At 42.9% G+C, this 25,203-nt stretch overlaps 1 protein-coding gene across 5 annotated transcripts in view; it reads left to right on the forward strand.

Moving 5' to 3' along the window:
- LOC133343848 (protein ENTREP2-like) overlaps positions 1–25,203 on the forward strand; it is a 116,212-nt gene that overhangs the window by 60,188 nt on the left and 30,821 nt on the right. For 4 of the 5 annotated variants that reach the window (XM_061553759.1, XM_061553760.1, XM_061553761.1 and 1 more), the window contains exons 2-3: positions 6,866–6,922; positions 23,397–23,507. In XM_061553759.1, the coding sequence (XP_061409743.1) occupies positions 6,866–6,922; positions 23,397–23,507 (168 nt within the window). The remainder of the gene's footprint in view (positions 1–6,865; positions 6,923–23,396; positions 23,508–25,203) is intronic. The other variant, XM_061553762.1, reaches the window with a different exon arrangement.

Genomic DNA, 25,203 nt, shown 5'->3' on the forward strand with positions numbered 1-25,203 from the left:
TGCAATGCCGCATCTCACGCTTGCGCACGAGCTGATGGCATCACTCCATCTCCTACACAGTGGCCACCCGTGTTGGGCTCCAAAGATCCGAACAGAATTTCTCCACGAGGTTTACGATGTTGTGTTTATCACGTGTTATGGCTCTATCTTGCTCTCGACAGAGAAAATGAACTCACTTTCTGCACAGATTAATCGGTAACCGATGTACTGCACCGCAATTTCCTTTTCCAAAAGTTATAGATTGTTTTCGACATTCAGAATTTCAAGTGCAATATTTGTCTTGACCCGTATTCACATTTTTACCGTGTTAATATAACCTTAGCCTATATTTGTTTAATTTAAATATTTTGAAAATATTGCGTTCTTCCATTGTTCATCATGCAAGGTTGCACTTGCACCAAAATGTATTTCATGTGTCTTGATGGGTTTGTTTAATCTCCTGGTTAAGTAAAGAATACACAACTTAGAAAAAATATTTGTAAATGTAACACTTGTCATTTCATTGCTTGTTTAATGATTCGTACATTGTCCCCCAAGTATTCCTGTGTGGTTTTTGCGACTCTGATACTAAAAGCAGGGCTTTTGTCGAGATATTTTAAAATGTTCCTTCCATTTGCAAACCTGATAACAGTAGCTGACACTGAATGTGTTCGTTTTACGTCAATTAGTCTCTTTAATGAGTACTTTCATGTTGGAAGTTTAAGAGTGTTTGGCACAGTTGAATGCGCACATCTTTCTCAATTTGTATAAATACATTTTATATAAATAAACACAATTGGCAAGCGGTGACGTTCCTTGTAATTTAATGTACGTGGGCTGCAACAGTTAAAAAAACCAATTGGTGGATAAGGGTTTGGCACTCATCGACACAAATTATTGTAAAAAGAAAAATATATGGTACATTCAATGAGAAAGGACAAACGGGGCTTTATTTGCTTGGGGGTTAGTGGGGGGGGGGGGGGGGTAATTTCTCACACTTCCGAAGCGGAAACCCCAGTGATGGCAGGCAGTTCACCGTCTTAGAATGAGTTGCCTGTGAGGCTCAACATGAGGCTCAGATTGCATACGATTTAGCCAGGCTGTCAAAAGGCACAGCGATGGTAGATCTGTGGCAAGGCCCCAGCCTGATGGCATCTTCTCCCTTTGTCACGATGGTGCTCCAAACACTCAGTCTTGAGATTCTGGTCCCCTGGGCATATGGGGCTGCATAACGCGTGACCCATCGTGGGTTCTGTCAATTCATAGGCGGAGGGCAGTGCGTGGATGCAAGAATATTGTGTTAGGAATCCCGCTGGGCCCGAGTTCTTGCTTGCAAATTTAATAAAATCAGCATTATCTCACTGGTCTGTATGTCTGTAACTCACAGGAGCAAATGCTTTTCAAGTGGCCACTTCATATAAAGACCAAATGGGAATTTTAAAAATGCATGATATTGCAACAATGGGCTGAAATGTATGGGATCTGACATATGAAATGTTTTCCTTTGTAAACTATGAACATATTTTTTTCACCTAACTTTTGTAATGTAAATTTGATGCAGACTTTCCAACCCAGGCGTAAGTAATGCAAATCATGTAATTATAAAGGAAATGTTGTGCACTGAAAATCAGCATTGCTTCCTGATAGAAAAAACACAGGGTGCAAACACAGTGGTATTTGAGAAAATAAATATATTCATTCGGGGGGTGTTTCCTTTGAAATTTCTGAGCCGTACCTAGAATAATTTAAATTAGAAAAATTAGCAGCGAAACTTTTGTCGAATATAATGAATACACGGCCGGGGTAGAAGATGGGGGTGAGGGCTCGCCTAGGGTGACGTCAGAGTGCAGATGTGCGTGGTGACGACGTCACCAACGCCACGTGTACACTCGAACACGTACCAGGCAGGCAGGAATCCAGGCAGAATTCCTTTTTTCTGATATGGTATTAAAATGTTGCTGAAACTGTGATCGTTCGAAGGCAGGTTATACTTTTGAAATATAAATGTTGTTTCAGATCACTTTCATTCATACATAATACAGGGAGGGAGGGACACGTTAAAAGACGTGTGGACTGCTAATACTACATAACTGAATAATGTTAAGGATGTTCTACTACCAAATTCTGCCCTCATATACATTTTACAAAGCAATGCAAAAATAAAGTATGGAAATACATACCCCGACGAGACCAGGGGTGGAATAACATTAATCCACAGTGTGGCCACGAGCTGGTATAATTTCTCCCAACTTCACTAAATGGGGAAAATATAACATAGCTTGATTATTTTTTTGTTTGTTATTTACATTTTTGGTTAGTTGTTAAAGCGAAAAAAAAATGGTGTGAACAGCCTCTGAAGGTGGCTTAGGACAGCCTACACTGTGCTTCCCATGGAGGGCTCATAAAAAACCCGTAGCCAGCCCCCACATACACAGCCCAGCGGCAGACACTGGGTTTCACAACACCACAACGGTGGGAATGCCAGAGTGCTGCTGTTTCAGCAGTGACCTTTTGATAAACACCGCTGGTGAGGAATTAGGCAACGTTGATTGCATTTTGTAAGGATTACAGTTGGGGAGGGTATTTCCTGTATATTTAATTATACTTTTCAAACCAGACCTGTGATTGTGTTCACATCCTGCGTGAATTAATTATCAATGTGGGGGGGGGGGGGTTGTACGGTGGTGTATTGGTTCACCTACCGCACTGTGAAGATGGTCGCAACCTGAGTTCGACGCTTGGCCAAGGCTCAAGTGAGTGGCGAGAGATATCGGAACATGTCTTCGTTCCCTCTTCACCAACCTCCACTGACCAGCTTGATGAAGCAAAATAACCACCCCCCCCCCCCCCACATGACCGGTACACCATGGAGGGGTGGGGGGGGAGACCTTCATACAAAAGTGGGTGGACAAAGGGCTATATAGATTGTTACTTTAAAGAGAGAATCCGTTCGAGGTGATTCAATTTAGTGCGCTTGTGAAATTGGGATGGAGGCAACAACGCACGTTTGTAAGTTTAATAAAAGAAAACATTCGTTTTACGCGAGATGAAAAAAACAACAACTTTGATATATCTTCTTGGTTCTTTCGGTAAAGTCACGTAGAAGGGAGGTAATAAAACAATAAAAATAAAACATAATAAAATTATTCTCACGACGTTTGGGCCACAACGCAAGCAGCCGTCCTCAGGTGAAGACCAGGTCTGTTGGGAAGACATTATTATGTTTTATTATTTTATTACCTCCCTTCTACGTGACTTTACCGAAAGATCCAAGAAGATGAATCCCTGCAGTCACGAAAGCTTTAAATCGAAACTTTGATATAATACGGTTTCTTTAAAAGTTTGTGAGGCAACAACACTTTAATACTGTATTACGGTTACAATTATAATGCACAGGCCTTTATCAGTCGAATGTTGGATGAAGGGTTCCCCCAAAATCTCGGATTATGACGTTGTTCGACCATACTTCACCACGCGGGTGGAAGATCCTCTGTGGAAGCCCAATTATTTTTGTTAATGTTTTTACACAGCTGGATTAAATGTACGTTACGGCTTGTGGATCAATAATATCATATTTATTGCAGACAATAATACATGCTGTTCTTTTCATGAAAATTACAAAACACTCACACTTTAAAAAATGATGACATCTGCTACGGTGCGTTTCTTTTTTATTGTTATTGGTATTATATTTTTTCTAAAATATTGTTCACTGATTGGGATAATTTAAAATGTAACTCAATGTAATGTTTCACGCTCCGCTTGGTTCGTGTCTCCATGATCAGTCTATTAATAGGTGGAAGCTGACTGCGTATATATTAGGTATCATTATACCTCCATGAATATTTTTCCACGTTTTTGCCACCAGCATCGCACAGTGGCTCTGATCTGCCCCTGGGTTTTCAGAATTAATATCTACAGCATTCTTACATGATGGTTTAACACCAGAGCATTTTATTCATGTAGAAGTAATGCAATTTCAGTAATCGTATGGTTTTTCATCCAAATCTCGTAATGTTATGGATTCATGTACAGTATGCCATAATTAAAAAATTTTACTCTTTGTGTCTATCTCTGTATCTATTTGTAACCGTTGCATAAAGCCCCGTTTCATCTTCTTGGTTCTTTTGGTAAAGTCACATAGAATGGTAATAATTAAATAAAAAAAATAAAACATTATAAAGTCATTCTCACGACGTTTCGGCCACAACGCAAGCAGCCGTCCTCAGGTGAAGAACAGGTCTGTCGGGAAACAGGTCTGTCTTCCCGACAGACCTGTTTCCCGACAGACTGTCTTCCCGACAGACCTGTTTCCCGACAGACTCTGTCTTTCCGACAGGCCTGTTCTTCACCTGAGGACGGCTGCTTGCGTTGTGGCCGAAACGTTGTGAGAATGACTTTATTATGTTTCATTTTTATTATTTTATTATTTCCATTCTACGTGACTTTTCCGAAAGAACCAAGAAGATGAATCCCTGCAGTCACGAAAGTTTTAAATCGAAAAGCCCCGTTTGTTTGTTATTAGTGTGAACGTGCCAAATGCTTGAATAACTGGTGAGTCATGCACAGGGAGGCTTATGCAAGTAAATCATTGCCGTCAGATGACAGGGCTGCCATTCGTATGCTCTGCTTTGAGGGAGTTTTTTTTGCCCATTTGGTTGGCCAGTGTGCACATGACTTGCCATACTCACGGGCGAGGCAGTCTTACCTAAAACGCCCTTTAGAGATTTGACATTAGTGATTGGAAGCCAATCACTAATAGGATCAGCATCTAAGAAAAACGGATTTGGGGAATGGATGGGGATGTTTGACAGAGCGTGACGGATGGCGCCTGGGCTGCATTGTCACCCTGACAGGGCACTCATTCGCCACATCGATCACTGCATTTCACTCCAGGGACCGGTGCCAGTGCTGGCAGTGCATTGTGAGCCGCAGAGTGTGGGTTTTCATCGGCGGGCAGCACCTCTGTAACTGCGGTTGACCCCAGTTATATCCATTGTCATTGCAGACTTGGGGGTAGGGGCCTTGGGAGGCGGTGGCGATGTTTCATGCGGCTCTGTACAATTATAGAGGGTAACGTTATGAAATCTGAAAATTGCGCCCGATTTGCTTTCAAATAGAATTGCTGTTGAAATAAAAAAAATGGGAGTGGGTGATAGAGAAGTCAAAGATGGATTGTTACAATATTTTTTTCCCAAATGGCCTTCTGTAAGAAGACACGTTATATTTTTTTGTCACATTGGACACAAATGTCACTTTGCCTCGTCCAAAAAGTGATTGCATTTTAGGTCAAACGTACCATGAAACAATGTATTCATTTGATGTTGAATCCTCGAGTACATTTAATGTGTTGAATAATTATGGAGTGGATGTTATCACGGCTGTCTTTTGAACTTGGCGACATGAGTTCGATTCATGACCACAACTAACGTTTGTGGCGAGTTTTGTCTGGACCAATCGTAGACACCCACTTTCACGAATGTGAACTGGCCAGCATGGTGAGGTATGGTCATATTCTTAGGTTTTTTCGGTAAAGTCACGTAGGTGAAAAATTGAAGTTAATAAAAGTTAAATAAAAAATAAAATAAAAATCACGACGTTCCGGAGGAAACACAAGCTTCCGTCTTCAGGAGGAACCGTCACAGCACGATTGCTGAATCAAGTGTGATAAATTCCAAGAAACAGTCCTTGTATATATACTGGTTAAGGGTGGGAGGAGCCAAGGTAGGCCCTGAATATTATTTTTGTGAGGTTCGATGCGGCTGAAGCACGCTGTTAGGAATGAGCCTTTGTTGTGTAAACTAGGTGCGGATGATGTAAAGGTGCGTGTAAATGGGACTGAGCCTTTTGTTATGTCAAACATCCCCCATGGCTGGAAGGCAGAGGGAATGACTGTGGGTTGAAAATTAATTATTCTATATATGTTTTACTTTGTCTTCTTGGTTCTTTCGGTAAAGTCACGTAGAAGGGAAATAATAAAATAATTAAAATAAAACATAATAAAATAATTCTCACGACGTTTCGGCCACAACGCAAGCAGTCGTCCTCAGGCGAAGACCAGGTCTGTCGGGGAGACAGCGTCTGAATGAAACACCACCACGCTTGGAGCGTCTACTTAAGCTGGGTTGGAAGGGGAAGAGCGCCTTGACAAAAGAATTTGCATATCAAGAGGAATTTAGCATATTTATGGGAAATGCAGATATGCGATTAGTACTATTTGTGAAATGCGTAGGAGGTGGGCGGGGGGTTTTACTTTGGTTCAGAAACAAGATGCATTTGTGATTTTAACGCGACAGTGTTCACCATTACATCGTCTAATGTATGTGTTGTGAATGGAAACGGTATATGTATCACTGCTTTTGACACATGTACACAAATACATACATTGAACGTCCAATTAAGTAAAAGTGGACATGGCAGATTGGAAGATGAAACGTGTTGCATTTTACAAGATAATTTGAGAGTGATCATTTCACATTATGCATGAATGGTCAGACATAGCTGCTGATTAGGCTCGCAAAAATATAGTTTGAAGTCAAACCGGATGCTTTACGGTTTAAGTTGCGTGAAATTATAGGGGTCACGTTCCAGTGTGTAAGATCATTCTCCCTTTGTGGATGCGCATTACACGTTCACGTTGAAGATGTGCGGATTAAATATATATCACGGCAAAAGGGAATCATTCTAGTTATTTGAGAAAGAACATCCTGTGATTCACGAGTGCAGGCTCTCGCAGGGCTGTCTATGATTCCTTACAGACATGGTAAACACACTGCGAGTATCCTCTTTGCCCAGATTTCGGCGGAAATTGACTGTGCTTGCTATAATCTGCTGGCTGTGGAGGTACTCAACTTGCTAAATGGCGCGTCTTATTTTAATTTCACAGGTGCTGCTATCGGGCCTAATCGGTGTGCTGTCCTGGAAACGGCCTATTTCTCTCGTGGTAGGTTACGCCACTTTTACCCCATTTTCACTCCATTTTCATGTTCATTAAACCGGCCTCCCCTGCTTTGAAGGCGTTGCATGCTTTCGGCATGGCCTGTTGTCGCACTGTTTTGGCCGATGGCTTTTGTGCAATCATTCACTTTTCTTTTTAAATTCCACGCTTTTATTGGACCGTGACTTATGGAGCTCGATACAGAAAAGTGCATGCGCGCCCAGAACTGAGATACCATTAAGACGTATTGTTTATTTACTGAGGACCAACATTGGTAACGCAGACACCATGATTACTGCGGTGTTATTTTTCCTCATAACAGCGATTGGATGTCATATTTGGGTCGTGACACCGGCACGCGACGACGTGCTTTTGCCAACGATAACAAATTAATTTACGGCTGCATTGTCAATCCACTGCTGGATGAAGGCCTGCACACGTTGCGTAGGTCATGAGGTTGCTTGACCACGCTGGCTTCATGAAATTTGAGTAGGGGGCGAGGACTGGGTGGAGATCACTCGCTACTGCTGTTAGTCGTGGCCAGGAATTTAAATTCAGGTCGCTGGGTTCTAAATTCAGTGTGATAACCACTGTGCCACCACTCCACCCCCAATGAATTACAATGCAGAAACTTTATTGTTCAATCAAATGAAACAATGCAGCTTTTTGCGATCATACTGGCTCAGTTGCAAGCATGCCCGTGCCCATGAGGCTGTCTGTCTGCTTCGTATACACTGCATGTCATTAGTCATCACGCTATTCTGCCTCCGAAAGAGAGTGCTCTTGGAAATGTCTGCCAATGCATGATGTCGGGGTGCATGGTGAGTGTTTTAACCCTTTCCCATTGCAACTGGAAGAAATTTTTAAAATAAAATAACTTCATCAGTTACCGAGGCTCCCACAAGGCCATGCGGGGAGCACGTGTGGCCCAGTTTGTCACCAGCTATCATAGAGTGCGGTCGTGTCGCTGCAGTTCTCTGCGGTGAGTACAATGTCTTTACAAACAACGGCGCTATGCCACTCTGAACAAAATGAACACTCACATCTTTCTCATTTCGAGATTCAGCGGTGAACGGGACCCACTCTGCAACTTGCAGACGTCTCAGAAGGGGAAGGCATTAAATGGATATTTGGTTGCTCTGCATTGATGTTGCCTGTCTGCGAAACCACACTTTTCGCCCAAACTTGCCAAGGAGGAATGAGGCATATTTTAATTTCTATTTTTGCCGGAAGGTATCATTATCTCTAATTAAGCAAACGTTGATTTATGATCGTTTAAAACTCCAGAAGTAGCCATTATGAAATGAAAAGTCAACCTGAAAATATTTTCGTTTCTTGATTTAAAGATTGTTGTAACCCTCAAAACTATTAATTAAATTAATCTGCTTCGTAACAATATCCTTAGTCTGCCATTCTACCATGTAAAACTGGTAAGCTACTTGAGCAAGTGGGTCACTTGAGACAATGTCAAGTTGAAACTGTGCGTGGTTTTCTCCATACAAAAGTGTGCCCTCTTTAATACAAGTACCCACAATTTGGTCACAATTTGAACGAATCGCCATACGTGAGACAGCTTAAAGATCAATCCCCTCTTATTTATCATAACTAAGAGTCATCAAGTGCTTGCACCGAAATATAACGCTTAACATTTTAATCATAGTTTTTTTAATGCTCTTTAAAAAATGTATAATCATCATTATGAACTCCCATTCACTGCACTGAGTGAGTCATTGTGTTAATCAATCAGTTTTTTTTGTTATTGAGCTACAACAGGAATACATTCAGCTACTATCTACTCTCTGATCAATTGATTTGTTTTAGCAGCTGTGAAAGATTATGGTCCCTCTGCTGAGTCAGCTGACAATGCCCACGTGGCCTCTGTCGCCTTATCCCGCACTCCGTGCCGAGTGCGGTCAATGTGTTGTGTCCGTGACCGTTAGAAATGCTTCAAATAATACCCAGCCTGAGCCCAAACGGAGACGTGCATGTTTCACTTTACCACCGGCAGGACCTGGAACCACAGAAATAACGGTGCCAAGTCAGTAGCATAACATGGTTTCCATCAGCCCCTGAAGTTCAATCAGCCTGCCCTTTCTTCAGCTGTTGTTCGTTTTAACGTTTTGCTGAATAATGATCTCAGCCTGGTCGCCAGTGATGGCACAAAAAGCCATAATGTTAAATTTGGTTTTGATACAGCAAATCTGGCTGTGACGGTCCCACCTGATGACGGAGACTTGTGTTGCCTCCGAAACGTCGTGATTTATTATTATTATTATTAACTTTAATTTCATTTTTTACCTACGTGACTTTACCGAAAGAACTAAGAGTATGAATCCTTGGAGTCACGAAAGCTTCAAATCTTGGTTTTGACAGTCATGCGACAGACCTTCTCTTGGCAGACCTTATGGGAAAAGTCCTCTTCCAAAAAGAAGATGGGGAAAAGTGCGTCTCTCACTCTGTAAAGGATTTTAAAAAGGGCAACTTGCAGGATTATTTTGGAGAAGTCATTTGAAAAATCGCTTTTTCACAGCCGTTCTTTAACACATTGTGGCGTTTTGAGATTACCCAATGGATTCCGCTTCTGATGGCGTGATGCTGACGGCACAATTGGAATTAATTGAATACAGAATAAAACTACGTAGAAGGGAAATAATAAAATAATAAAAATAAAACATAATAAAATAATTCTCACGACGTTTCGGCCACAACGCAAGCAGCCGTCCATTCAGACGCTGTCAGACGCTGTCTTCCCGACAGACCTGTTCTTCACCTGAGGACGGCTGCTTGCGTTGTGGCCGAAACGTCGTGAGAATTATTTTATTATGTTTTATTTTTATTATTTTATTATTTCCCTTCTACGTGACTTTACCGAAAGAACAAAAAAGATGAATCCCTGCAGTCACGAAAGCTTTAATCGAAAATAAAACTAGTTTAAATGCATCAGAGTAAGTAAAATATAAGATGTATTAGCATTGTGTACTCATTGCAGTGTGACCTTATAGTCTGTATTAATAGATACAAATATGTTGTATTAGGAAAATAGGAAACTGCATCACAACTTGCTTTATTTTATGTGAAACATCGCGAAGCAGCACGGTTTCATTTTAATTTAGAAACTGCACTTGGACTCATCATCAATTGTGGCTAAAGCATGGTATTCCACTTTCATGCTTCTAAGAACGTTAAAAAAAACCCGTGATTTTGCGTGAGAGAGTAGCTTTCCAATTGCTTGTACCGAATTCGAACAGCTATTTTGAGACCTTCTGAACAGAGTGATGAAGACGCTTCTAATGCCAGTTAAGCTGAAACATGGTAGAGATAACCGATCTGTCAACGCCTGTAAGAAAGAACATAGAGAAGATAGCATGCTGGTCCCCAATGCCACGTAACTCAACCGTCAGTGCTTCTACATCGACGCTATTGTGTGTGCTTTTCATTTGATTTCACTGCACACATCGGTGCCGATGTGTTTAAACAGTAATTTGAAACTGCAGCTAAATCCAGCAGCTGCCTCTTCTACTGTATGCGCTGTGCTATCGGTAGCAATCTCCCGCTGTGTCCAGGAATGTTGGCACGAGCAAAAAAAAAGCAACACACACACCCAACCTTGCCCCGCTGTGCTGGCTGAAATGGCCATCTTCTGTATGCGTGTATATTGAACTTTTTTCGCCAACCGTGATAATCAGAGGTGTGGGGAAGGACAACAAACCTAACACCCAAAGCAGTTCTAAAGAAATTAGTTTATAATCCAGATTGCAAAGGGAGGAGGAACGTTCCAGACGGCCGCAGAAAGCGCGCTATGCAGTGGCCGTCTTTGTTCGATGGCTCGCCAAAAGCCACTTCGAGGATGACCTGTAGCCTGGAGGCGCTATTATAATGGCACGGATCAATGCAGCTTTACTGAACATTGGACCGTTAATTGCCTTGCAACTGCGCAACGCTTTATCCCCCCCTTACCCCCTCGTAATGTTATCGTCCATCGCTTCGTCTATGCCCAAGGCAGACCAAACGCACAAGAATTTAACTGAGCCCTGCCGGGAGCCAGGTTTATGTTCTTTTTTTTTTAACTTGCATGACTCTGTCTGTCTGTTGTGTCAATTTGCCTTTATAACCATATACACAATTTTATTTAATCACAAAACCCCCATATCTCCACGAACCTTTCACAATTTACGACAGTTATATAAATAGAGCTGGCGAACACTTTAGAATATTCTGAAACGTAAATCGTACACGGAGTCCTTATATTTTTAGAGTACAGTATATCTTTCCGTAAGTGTGTGTACGAATCAACAATTCAAGACGTGTTATTCGACAACTCTAACGTGGCAAACGTTGCTGTCCTGCGCTTAACTTTTCTTTCGTTTCAATAAACCGAAACAAATCATCTGGAGAAGTGGGAATGCTTCTGAATGGCGTCTATACATTTTCCAAATATCAAATATATTTTTCGTCACATAAATGGTTACATTTCACAACGGCAACTCTGCACAACGGTTGGAATGTCTACCCTTATGTTTAATCGTACTTATGAATTAGAGGCCACTCTTGAACACGTCTTTTAAAATCAATTCCCATCGGCTGTTCTTCCGTTATTTTCAAGGTTATTTCAAGGTGAATCTCGTTTCCTCAAACGGATCTTAACAAAATCTAGCCATCTGTACCATTGTCTGCTCCGCAGCATGTCTTTTTTTCTTGTTTCCGGACTAAAGTCACCTTGTGCATCTGTCTTTATGGATTTGAGCAGCTGCGTTACACTGCTGTATTTTTGCAATCAAGGGTATCTGCTTGATGCTTTTTATTGTCATGCAAGTCACCGTTATCATCGTCGTCATCAGCAACATCTTGTTGTTGATTTTGTGCCGTAAAACATGCAGCGGAAGAACAAGGTTACGTGTGAAAACAGTGCACATGTCAGTGAGAGTTAAGATTTAAACCTAAGTGCGAGTGTTGCGTGAGTGACTTTGGCTGGGCCAGCTGCCTCAACCGTGTGCCCCACCAGATGTTGTAGCGCGGCACTGGGACTAATGCCATGTAATAATTGGGGTGGTGGCCAGGTAACCACACCTGGTATACTGCTCGAGGTGACCAAGGAATTGTCACATTGACGCAAAACTTTGAGCTTAAGGTCTTTATTTGCTTTTATTGTATCGCCCGTTTATAGAGGCTCCACAGAATGAAGCTCTCTACTAAGCAATGTTAAAAGCTTTTCACCATCATGAGACCTCCTTTGTCAGTACCAAAAGCCGAGAAGAGGTTTTCCCATTTTTTCTGGAAACAAAACAGGTGTTAAGATGTTAAAACACCAAACTGAAACCTTTTACAAGGAATCATGTCTGCATTACCACAATACTTGTGGTCAGAATGCAAACAAAAAACATACTCTGATAATATATGCATTGTCTTTTAAACTGATTGGTCCACACCAGAGACAGCTTTCTTTTGAGCCTCGTCTCAAATGGTGTTAGACCAGAGGACACTGTTTGAGACGAGGCTCGAAAGAAAGCTGTCTCTGGTGTGGACCAATCAGTTTAAAAGACAATGCATCTATTATCAGAGTATGTTTTTTGTTTGCATTCTCACCACAAGTAGTGTGGTTAATGCAGACGTGATTCATCGTAAAGAAAGGTTTCAGTTTGGTGTTTTAACATTCCAACACCTGTTTTGTTGCCGGATAAAAGGGGAAAACCTATTCACGGTTTTTCACCCACCGCAGCATGCTCTGAGAAAAGAGGCTACTTCTCCTGTCAAAGACACGACCAAATCCAATTACGAGACCAATACACAAATGCGAAGAAATGTAGATTTTCATTGCAGCAATGATTGCTGACTTAATAGGGTTTTATTTTTGCATTCTGTATGCGCTTTGCCAGTGTTAGACTGAATGTCGATTTTTAAAACGTCAGATTAGAATGAATACTAATTCCAATGTTATTTTTAGGGTTTTTAAATTACTAAACATTTACATAATACATTGTCAATGAATAGGCAACGTTGCACTGTTTAACTGCACTTGAGCCATTTTCACCGTGAGAATATATTTAAATAATTTTTTTAAGTCAATCCATTGTGACTTCGAGTACATGTCGTGCTTTCCTTCCTTACATTTATTTTCTGTTCAGACGAAAGTACATTTTGCATGAGCATGTTTTTTTGTCGTTGTCATGCAATGAGTGGCCACTTCAGGGCTTTTAGGCATCGGCACACAGATTGTTGTGTGATTGGCAAGGGCTATTTTCAACAGTCCAAGCTGGCATCTGGAAGTCGGCAAGTTCTGGAATGCAAAGGTGGAGTGGATGTCTCTTCCAAACACGTGTCCACAAGCATGGCTGGCATCAAAGGGATCTGCTGCAGTGTGCTTTAGACAAGAGCAGTGCATTATATCTGGAATGTGCTCTGCATGTGTCGCACCCGTAAGAGTATATTGAACCAAAATCTTGCTTGAGCCCAATATGAGAACATGTTGATTCTGGATTCTGACGAGAGCCTTATTCACCCGTGTCCATATCAAGACTGTAAAAAAATTAACTGATTGCTCTATATTAACGCTCATGTACATCCAGTTTTCAGGGAGTGTATAGTTATGGGCTGCCCATGACCAGATCACCCTGTTATGGCCAAATTTCTCAGGAATTGAAGCCTGGTTAGTGTTTGGAATGGGGGATTGCCTGGCAATACCAGGTGATGTATAGCCTTGCTTTGTAAGGTAACCGGGATACAACAGTGCAGCAGTGCATTCTGGATTCAATTTGTGTAGAGCTGTTTGTGTTACTTTGGCACGTGTCAGGGGATTCTCCTGTTATTTTCCACACGCCGTGCGCTCGTCAATGGAAAATTCGGCCAAGCATCCCAACGCAGGACCCTCCCGAAGAGGAGGCTTGTGACTGAGTGAGGCTTTTTCAGGTTTAAAGGGACCGAATTGTTATAGTTATGCTGAGGGCACCATTAAGCCGTGTTGTGTCAACACGGCTCCCATTCTTATTCTTCTTTCGTATGGCATTGTGAAAAGCAACAGTTTTTATTTTTTCTTCATGATCGTCATAAATAAATTCAAAGGTTCCTCATCCAGTCCAATGATGTTGTTGACGCAGTGTAGATTTCTGCCATACCGCCAGGATGTGCATGGGAGGAGCATTCATCGGTGATGTGCTTGATGGTTTGGACGTCTCCACAGTCGCAGTCGGGCGATTCTTTGATCTTCCATTTAGTGAACGTGTACGCGCATCTGCCGTGTCGTGTTCGAGCGCGGTTCAGCGTGGTCCATAGTCGTCGTGGAAGAGAGAATCCCGGTACTTCCACCGTCGGATCGTGAATGATGTTTTTGTTTGCCACGTCCAGAGCACCCAGTGGCGGTGTATTTATTGTCGGCTGCTAGAGCGGAGGCGCGTATCCAGGACGGTCTCCTGAATTCTAGCCTTGGGCGGCGTGGGGGTTTCTTTAGATCTTGACGGAGCGGCAGAGTGAAGTTTTTCATGATCTTGTTGTACTCCTGTGTCGTCGCATCATGGCGTTGGATATTCGCCAGCCCGGGAAGCCACGGGAGCGGAGTAGACTTTAGGGAACCGCTGATGACATGAAGCGCGTTGTTAAAATCGGCGTCAACAAGGTTCGTGTGAGGGCTTGCACCCCACACCCCGGGGCACGGTACTCCGCAGTGGAGTGAACAAGCGCCTGCGTCGATAATCTTCAACGTGCTGGCATCGCTTCCCCAGGTTTTCCCTGCAAGTTTCTGAATAATATTCACTCGTGCTTTCATTTTACCTTTCGCTTGTTTTAGGTGGTGATGGTAGTTAAGCGTCCGATTCAGGGTAACTCCTAGATACCGAGGGTGTTCACCATGCCTTAGCTTCGCCCCGCAGAAGTTAATTTTCAACGTTTTCGAAGCTTGTCTGTTGTTCAGGTGGAAGGCGGAGACAACGCTCTTCGATGGGTTTGGCTTAAGGCGCCAATCTTGAAGTATTCTTCCAGAGTCTTCAGATCTTTATCGAGGACTGCCTCAGTGTCCTCCATTTGCCATGCTTGGGTTGCGAGTGCGATATCATACGCATATGTAAACTTACGGCAAGATGTTGCTGGAATGTCGCTAGTATGGAGATTGAACAGCACTGGTGCCAGAACTGATCCCTGCGGGAGTCCGTTGTTCAATCTTCGTGGGCCGCTGGCAGCTTCACCAAGGTGACCGATGAATCATCAGTTGCTCAGCATTTTGGTGATTAGTCTAATTGTCGGGTGGCAAGGCACGGCTTTCTCTGCCAATCGGTATCATAAGCTGAAGAGAGGTTGATGAAAGCTCTTGCTGTTTTGAGCTGGCGTTCGACACGATGTGACTTGTTAAGGCAAGCACCTGGTCGCAACAATTTCGACCGGTTCTAAATCCTGCTTGTTCCTGGGGAACGATTTCCTCAAGCGTGGGCATCAGCCTTTTGAGCAGAAGCCGACCCATTAGTTTGTAGCAGACGCTGAGTAGGGAGATAGGGCGGTAGTTTTGAGCGTCCGATGCGTCCTTGCCTGGTTTCAGAATGCCTATTAACCTTGCCTCTTTTCACTTCTTTGGAACGATGCTTGTGGAATGGATGTCAGTGAAGAATGTGGCTAGCCATTTTCTTGCTCATGGTCCCAAGTTCTTGATGAACTGTGGATAAAAATATTGTCAAGACCTGAGGCTTTCCCGCATTTAAACTGGGCACTGAGAATGGACGGGAGAATTCAGAGGTTTCTTTGGCAGTTATCTAGTGTGCAAAAAAGTTATTTGGAGACTTGCCGTCTTGTGTTCTTGTCGATTGAAGTTCGTGAATTGTTGATAAGTTGCCTAGCAGGCTCGTCAGGACTGACTTGCCGAGGTTTATAGGCTGGCGTCACGGCAGCTCCAATCAACCTCAGGAGGCGCACGGCTTTAAAGTCAAGTGACTCAACTGTTTCGCGCCACCTTTCTCTTCTGAGAAAATTCAGTGACTTAAGTAAGGCCTTTTGCAGTCTCCTGCTTCTTATCAACATTGAATTTCCGGAAAAGCTGTTCGCTTTCTGGAGTCCAACATGGAGTGAAGACCTTTCTGAAGCCTTACTCTGAAGCCTCTTGCGATGTTGACCTTGGCAACGGCTCCCATTGACACGTGCAATAAATGTTCTCAGGTTTCCATGCAGATGTCATCGAGCGAGCTTGCATATAGCTGTTATGTGCCATTGTCTGTCCCAGTGTTACTCAGCATTAATATCGTACGATGAAAATAAGCTGCTTTGGCATTCGTGAAATGCATGCCGTTTGAGTTGGCTGCTACTAGTATTTTGATCTCGAGCAAAAAAGCACGAGAGCTAAACTGGCGGGGAGTATAATTTACTTTCAGCTTCATATGGAATGAGGCGTTGTGTTTTATCATATGCGCCGCAGCTGGCTGGCCTTTGCCCAAACGTGAGAGGCTGATGAAAGCGATAGGTTGTGCATGATGAACAACATTTGCAGAGAAGCACAGTAATCTTCTTGGTTCTTTCGGTAAAGTCACGTAGAAGGGAAATAATAAAATAATAAAAATAAAACATTATAAAATAATTCTCACGACGTGTCGGCCACAACGCAAGCAGCCGTCCTCAGGTGAAGACCTATTCTTCTGCTTGCGTTATGGCCGAAACGTCGTGAGAATTATTTTATTATGTTTTATTTTTATTATTTTATTATTTCCCTTCTACGTGACTTTACCCAAAAAACGAAGAAGACGAATCCCTGCAGTCACGAAAGATTTAAATCGAAAAAGCACAGTAATGTTTAATCCACCGTCAAATATTCAGATCTTACAAGAGGATGCAATTGTAATCTCGTACAATACTACTTAAAATACGTTTAAAATTCTGCTTCATTGCATTAGTTATATTTTTTGCAGTTGTATGTTTTTTTTTACCATTTGGTAAGATGTTTTACCTATCATTATTTTCGGTATGTCTAGAACAGAGAGAGTGGTGGCGCAGTGGTTACTGCACTGCGCTCTCAGCCTCGCGACCTCAGTTCGATTCTTACCCCAGTTAATTTCAGTGGCGAGTCATTTATGAACAGGTCCTAGGCCTTTCCTGCACAAACCTGCACTGACCAGCGCGGCGAAGTTATGATTAAACAAACTCCCATCACCGACAGAGTGTGGGGAGGCCTTTATCCAGCAGTGGATTGACAAAGGACAATACATTTTTATATTATTAAAATTATTACGTCTCTACCGCTTTAGCCTGTTCACATTCGTGTGAATACAGCGTATTAAACTATAACTATGAATTACATTGATATAATAACCTGCTTCTTCAGCAGATTCATACACATTTGGTAGGTCTAGCCTGCCCTATTTTACGGGAGCACTGCAATTGCAGGGCCTACCTCCTGTGATGAATGTTTAGTCACACTGGCCAGACGAATTACTCACGTTTTGGGTCCCCACGTTTTACCCCACCACGAGTCCATAAATCACGCACTGCAGTACTTTCGTTCTACTGTTTACCTAAAAGTAATGTAAAATCGAAAGTTCTTCTGTGTTCTAACAAGCGATGGAGCAGCACTTGTCCGTATTGTTGGCTGTGTAAATTCCACATTCCCAGGGTGGGTAGCTAGAAACACTCTCAAAGGTGACACCTAAAGACCGGAGATTGAAACTGTCACCTCTGGAGTGTGATTCTGGCAGTGTGGTCTATCAGGCGTTGTGGGCCAAATCTTTTTTAAATTTATAAATAATAAAATTGTTACGATATTTGATACTGCAGTTATTTGGTGGAGTATTCGCAGTGGATATACACGGAGCAAATGGGAACAGAGTGTGAAAGTAATGCATGACCATTGCTTCTGCCAAACTGGATGATGAGTCACGGCAAAATATGAAAATGTAATATTCAATGTCATAACTGCAACGGTATCAATTATGTTGCCACAGTCATAGAAATGGTGCAGTATTTCAAGAGTGAATTACTGTATATTCATTGTCTTCAGCTTCTATTATTTTAATTCATTAATACCGTTCAATCAGCGCAGGATGACTTTCGTTTTTAAAAGTACCTTTGTTTTTTGCATTTGAGAATTCGTGGAGTAGAATATCCACCTGGAATCACCCATTGTCGCCACCCATCATTGTAATCACCATCCTCTTCAATAATTATAAATCATAAATCTCATTAACAGTAATCTATAATTTATTTTCAATTATCATTTATGTATACCCATCAGCCACCATTGTGTTTTATCACCAAGCGATGTCGGTAGATTGTCTCGGCAATTCAGTGCTTTATATTTTTATTTTATGGATTTCATTCCAGCCACGACGTATAATTAACTCTTGAGCCTTGTGCATATAATAAGTCCATTTTTATAAGGTGGATAGCTCACTATCATCCTCGCCCAGCCTTGTTCGTCAGTAAATACCACGCGCCTGCTATGCTACGACCATTTTGGCCATATACATCGTCTTTTAAACACAATCGTGGCTCACAAAGGCAAGGCAATAGAGCAGCAAAACTTTGTAAAATCAAATGCATGTCTCTGTGCAAATGCACGTGCTACTTATCTGCATTCAGTAAGCACTTTGCCTTCCCCATGCGACCATTAATGCTGATGTGTTCTTGTATTTACCGATGGGACTCTGCCTTGTGAACAATCCACGTGACATTTGTTAAATGCATTTGCGATTTACAGTTTGTGGTGCTTCCAGAGATATCACGTTTGCATGCACAATACAGTTGAATAATAATTAGAAAAGTCGGTTATAGAAATGAAATGCAAACACAAAAGGAGTGTTCGTAATGACCTGGAAGCATCCAATCAACGTTGCAGAGCATGTTATGGCTTAATTTATAATCAGGTTATGTTGTAATAATTAACAACAGTATGAACGCTATAGTCTATTAAGCTGTCGGTGTAAAAGCACATCCTGTTTCCACGTGGATCAGTATTCATTCATTCAAATGAAATGCTAAGAGGTAACCATTACTGAATGACAGATAAACTGTCAAAACAAAAACAGACAAAACAACAATGGGACATTTTCATCAAAACACAAATAAATATTACTTCCATAAAATGCTGCTCTGACATTGCAGGATTGGCACAGAGAGGCCTTCCTCTAGCATTTGGATGGCATGTGGCTGATGATGATTGTGTTGCTGCTACATAATTAGATGTTTTCACTTGCAAACTATGTCCAAAAAAAGCTTTTCGGATGCAGATTACCTCCCATCTGCCAGCTCTCACAATGTTTGCAAAGAAGTGTGATTTGATGGTCCCCATCAGTGGCTTGTGAGAGTTGTTTGCGGTAAACACTAGAGCTGGGACCATTAGTCGATAAAGTCGATGAATTGACCGAAAATTCTTATATAATCTACTACTTTTTCCGTGGTCGATTACAAGGGCACCTTTAAAAATGGCAGCTGCCTTAAACATCGAAGGCAGGAAACCCTCCCCCCTGCAAGCCACGCCCAGCGTGTTATGACGCCGACGATGTCACCAAGCCATGCCCACCACCTGTCCAGCAGCGCATGTGGGAACATACGTGAGACTTTTTTTTCAAACTCTATGCGTGGTACACTATTAGTCGAGTAAACGAACCAATAATCGATAGTAGTCCATTAGTTAACTAATCGAAGAGCCCGGCTCTCATCACAAACCAAAGCAATCGAGTCCACAGGATTTCGGGGCTGACTGCCAAATAAAGCCCGAAGCAATTTGAGCTCATTCGGGTGGGCCTAACGCAAAAACAAAAATGGATTATTGCATTGGCTACAAAAGCATACGTTGAAGCACATTTACTGTATTCCGATGACATACGTTGTATGTATATTGAACTTCTTTCACACCGTACACATAGCTAGCCGTGCTAATCGAAGGTATGTAAGGCCCGATGTCCACTCACTTTTATTCTGGTCGCAAACCCCGCACTACCCGGAGGGAATATTTAGCGAGAAGAGCCTAGCCTACTGCTGCCCAAATCCCCAGATACTCAAACGCCCTACCAGGTACCTCTTAGCTGTATTCACGGCGTCGCACGGACGCTGTGAGAGTCGGAGGGAGGAGGACGAAATAAAACTTTGCCTATCACTGCCTCGTGACGGCACTCGCTGGCGGCACACGGATGCTGCGAGCGGCTCGAGAAGGCAGGACAGTGGGGAGTGGGTCTTGGCGACCAAGAGGTTGAAGAAAGATCTAATTTGAACGAACCCCAGGCTCCCCTTTTATCCTCCTCACTTCAAAATCCTGCGGTCGTGTTTTACCACGCGGCCAATTGTGCGTCTACCTGTGATTACCACACGTTTTTTTTGTCCTTACGACCCATTGCCTGTCCGTCTGTACTCATTAATTTATTACTCACCCTTGTTAATCCGGAATGATGCCGAACTGGCGAATACACACGCTGCGAGTGTGACCCCCATGCCGAATACACACTTGCAAAGTACACACTTGCAAAGTGTGTATTCGGCATGGGGGTCGGGGGAGGTCGTGGCACTGCGATCCCCTGACCTCATGGTCTGCCCTTCTCGCCTAATATTCCACCCCAGCCCCTCCCGATGTCGTGAATTACTCATTGCAGCTGGCATGATGAACCTTTTTGCACCCATACAATATTAAGCCAACTCAGAGGCACCGCAATGTGACCTGTCCTGCCAGGGTCCGCCAATCTCCTGGTACCGGGAAACCGTGGGACTTTCCTCCTAGGGACCCTTCGGATTAAAACCCGTTGTGCCAGGCAATCCCCCGCCAGGACACTCTGCATGTGCACTACGTGTGTGTGCTCAGTGTGGGGGGCAGGGGGGAGTCGCGGCGCTTGCATAGTTACTTCGAGGCCATGGCACCACAGGTACGGAATAGCATTGAACAATATATTTACAGATGTTCATGGTAAGCTCTTTAATGAAAGCAGTACACACGTCCAAGCAGGTACAGCTCTCCCGACGGGTTTTTGGGGGTTGTTGCCACGTGTTGTCTGCCACGATGGCTGACGTGCTTCAACCCACGCGGTGGAGTGGAACGAGCTGAAGCAGCTCCCACTTAAACGTGGAGCGAAACGTCGGACGTCGTGCCGAGCGACACGCGGCAACGGCCCGAAAACCACATCGGGAGTGCTAAACAGAACGGCCGCAACACAAGCATTGCAGTCGTAGTAATACGTTCATTTATTCACCTCTACGAATTGATTCTAGTTAAAAATGGGTGGATTTTTGCTGAAGCGTGTGTGAGCATCAATGTACGTGTAAACGTATATTATGAATTGCGCCGTACTAAATTAAATGGATGTAATTTCACGTGAAAAAATATCGAAATGAATCAAATCACAACGCGATTGATTTCCAACGTATGTAGATAAAGTACGCGGGTTCGGATATCAAACTAAGGTTTTCGTGTCGGTTTACTGCGTATTTCTTGTGGCCTTGATTCACCTACTAGGTCACTGTACTGCATTCCTGAGGCTGCTGTTAGAAACTCTAAATCAATAAGAGTGCACATTCCTTCTCCGAGTAAGGTGCCCATTGATGAATTGGCTTTTGGAAGGTGCCAGCCAGGTTTGTAAAGGCACCAACCAACCTTGGCGCTAGCCAACAACTATTGCCGAGCAGTGATCTGATTCGTGCTGCTGGGCACACGAGGCTCAGTGAATTCATTCAAAGGAATTCCGGTCGCGCGGTTGAGTGCTTCGGCAAGACTATTTCAGCCACCCTGAAATTAGCACCCCCGATTAGCACGTACGGTGCGAAAGAAGTTCAACATACATACGTTAACGTTGGAAGCAGTAAGTTTCTTTGTTGAGTAGCATTCTCAACATGCTCAAGGCTCTCTGAGAGTGTGCTCCGTGAAATTTCATGTACCTTTGTTTGGTACTGCGCTACATTTACTTTAAAGGTAGTTAAATTCATTGTGTATCACTACGTATGTACGTTTATGTATGTTTAGAATCGCTTTGCCCACGACTAAAAGCACAGCTTCAGAGGATGTATTGTTATCATATTCATATATGTATTATCATATTTTTCGATTTAAAACTTTCGTGACTGCAGGGATTCATCTTCTTGGTTCTTTCGGTAAAGTCACGTAGAAGGGAAGTAATAAAATAATAAAAATAAAACATGAGAATTATTTTATTATGTTTTATTTTTATTACTTTATTATTATATTGATACACCAATTGAGACGAGGCTCAAAAGAAAGCCGTCTCTGGTATGGACCAATCAGTTTCAAGGACAATACAAATATTATCAGAGTGTTTTTTTTTGCATTTTGACCACAAGTATTGTGGTTAATGCACACATGATTCCTTGTAAAAAGGTTTCAGTTGTGTTGCCAGAAAAAAGGGGAAAACCCCCATTATTATATTTTGGTACTGGCAAACGAGGTCTAATGGTGTACAATCCATGCTAATCGGAGATGCGGGGGAAGGACAACAAACTAAACACGAAACGCAGTTCTAAAGAAATGAGTTTGTCAATCTAGATGATTTAAAAGCGCGTAGCTCCGGTGGCTCCCTAATATCGGAAGGAAGAGCGTTCCAGACGGCCGCAGAAGTGCGCGACGCGATTGGCCACCGTCTTTGTTCGATCGTTAGCCAACAGCCGCTGCTGCTGCTGAGAGGATGTTCGGAGTTGCCAACGTGGACTTCAAAGTGTCCGCAGAGTCGCTCGGCTTACCCCCCCCCCGCCCCCCGCCAAAATATACTTACAATGTTTATTCTCGGACAAAGAGCTTTCCAGATCACTTGAGGACTTGAAAAATCGTACTTATCGCTTCACCCATCTCTTCCACGCAAGCAATACGCTGCGTGCGCGTGCGCTTAATGGAGTTGTCGATGTCTGCACACGTGCGAATCTTGTTTCTCTGACAGGTAAGCCTAGAGTTTAAGTAAATGTTTAAAAGGCATCGCGTTGCCTTACATAATTTACTCGTTTGCACTTAATTGTCTGAGGCACATTGCGAGCACTGCAAGACCTCCTCTTGGCCGACGTACCTTCGACGATTAATGACGCGTTTATTTTATCATTTTGTTCATAATTGGCCTTGCAATTAGGAATTGGCTGTTAATGATAATTGCAATCAATTATAATGTGCATGTCATTAACACTGTGCCTGCATGCTCGTATTTACATTTGAAGTTATCGTTTATTACAACGGCGAATTTACTTGTTTAACCCTTTGCAAACGGCGTTATGGTTACAAACCGGGCTACTGTAAGTGTGTGTCGGATACAACTGCCATGCCCACCGTAACTAAGCATAGGCAAAGGTGTCAGGTGTGCTATTGTTTTATTTTCTGTACTTCTCTCGCACCGCACGTATACAACCGTGCTAATCGGAGGTGCGTCTATGAAGTAATACAAACCCACATATATCTATATCCCTCGGCGCACATTTTTTAAACATCGCAAACAAAAAAAACAGAAAACAAACGTGGCAATTACCGGTATTTAAATCCCCCTCCCTGTCTCCCTTTCCTCCCATCCATGTTGTTGTCGCTCTTCCCACCCCCCCCCCTTTGCAGATTACGTTCTTCACGCTGCTGTCAGCGGTGTGTGTGATGCTCAATTTGGCCGGCTCCATTCTCTCCTGCCAGAACGCCCAGCTCGTCACCTCGCTGGAATACTGCCACTTGGTCAGCCTCGCAAAAACAAAACACAAAAATGACATCGCACACTCAACTCCGAAGCCCTGCCTTGCGCCACTCAGAAGGGCAACATTGCCGGCAGAGTTTTGACCCGTTGCGTCGTTTCTCCTCCTTTGTCGCAAACGGCGTAGATTTTGCGGTGTTGTTTTTGTGAAAAAAGGAAACCTCCTTTTTTCGAACAAGTAGAACATACGGTCTGTTTTCTTGTAACGCGGCGGTCGTTGTGTTCCTGAAGAACACCGCGTTATGGGGAAAATCGCGTTGATAATCAGCGATATATAATATGGGGTAAAGCGCAGTCCGCGATAACACGTGAGATGCGTATGCAGGCTGAAAAAAGACTGAGGCCGCGGGTAGCATCTAGAAGCATCCAGCAGCATCCCAATGCCGTGTGTGATGCTACGCAGAGGCAGCCACATGACCGCTTATTCCTACTCGCGTGACGTAGTAATGCGTCACTCAATTGCGTTATATCCAATTCGCATCCGCGTTATAAAAATATGTTCCCGAATACATTAATTGCGTTATATCCAATTCAACAAATGGCGCTTAATTATCATCTTATTTGACAGGTATTATTCTACTTTACCGAGTGTTGACATCCCCAGCGTTAAACAATACTTTCCTTTTTGTATTTGGATTGTCAACCAACACCGGGTACGACTTGTACACCTATTGGTCTCTTTTAGCCCCGCCCACCCCCCAACACGTTCCATTCATTGGCTACCACATTCAGATAAGCCCCTCCCCCTCCTCCCCCCTTAACTTGTATTTAAGAGCTCGTCTCTTGGAATTTTGCCTCACTGGATACAGTAAATTTAGCTGTGACGGTCCCACCTGATGACGGAGACTTGTGTTGCCTCCGAAACGTCGTGATTTTAATTTTTATTTCTATTATTTCTATTATTTTTATTTGTATTATTTATTTTTACATACGTGACTTTACCGAAAAAACCTCAGAGTATAATTATCATCGGTTATTGTGATCGCATTTTTAATGTTGCGTCACCGCAAATGAGGTTACTTGTTTCTGTAATGCCTTGGTCTTGTCCCAGTAACTTTCTTTATTCTTGGCTTAAATTGCCTGTCTGTTATTTCCCCTATACAAATAACGGTTGTATGCGCACACACACACACACACATGAACACTTGAATTAAATGTCTTCCTTCAGAGTGAAAAAAATGTCAGTGGTAGAACAAACATCGAGGGTGAAGGAAAACCATTCAACAGTGTGTGCACAGCCACAGGTTCAATTGGATGAAGCCAAGTTTCACGATTACCCTTCAGCTCGACCGTACCACTGGGTAGCGCGCGTGAATCGCTCAAAGCAACGGGCCCCATGTCCACAGCGCTGGCAAGAACAGCAAGTCAGAAGCAATCGTCAGGTCACAGGTTGAATAAGTTACTTGGCCACGGTTGCATAAAAATAAAACCTTCCAATTACGCTTTGCTCCCGAGTAATCTTGGGTGCAATTATGCAAGTGCCACACTGGCATTTCGTAGATAATTTGCATGGCTAGGACTCTAATGAAAAACGGTGGTTTTCATACTGAGCAGTATTTATTAACACAACCATTTTAAAAGGCAATTGTTTTTAAGAGTTTAATATTACGAGAAAAACACTCACACTGACGGGCAGTGTACGTGTACGGTGTTTTTTCTGCAATATTTTGCTGTCTTTTC

This window comes from Lethenteron reissneri, chromosome 18 (genome assembly GCF_015708825.2).
Source record: "Lethenteron reissneri isolate LAM-NWPU_2019-01 chromosome 18, ASM1570882v1, whole genome shotgun sequence".
Lineage (NCBI taxonomy): Eukaryota > Metazoa > Chordata > Hyperoartia > Petromyzontiformes > Petromyzontidae > Lethenteron > Lethenteron reissneri.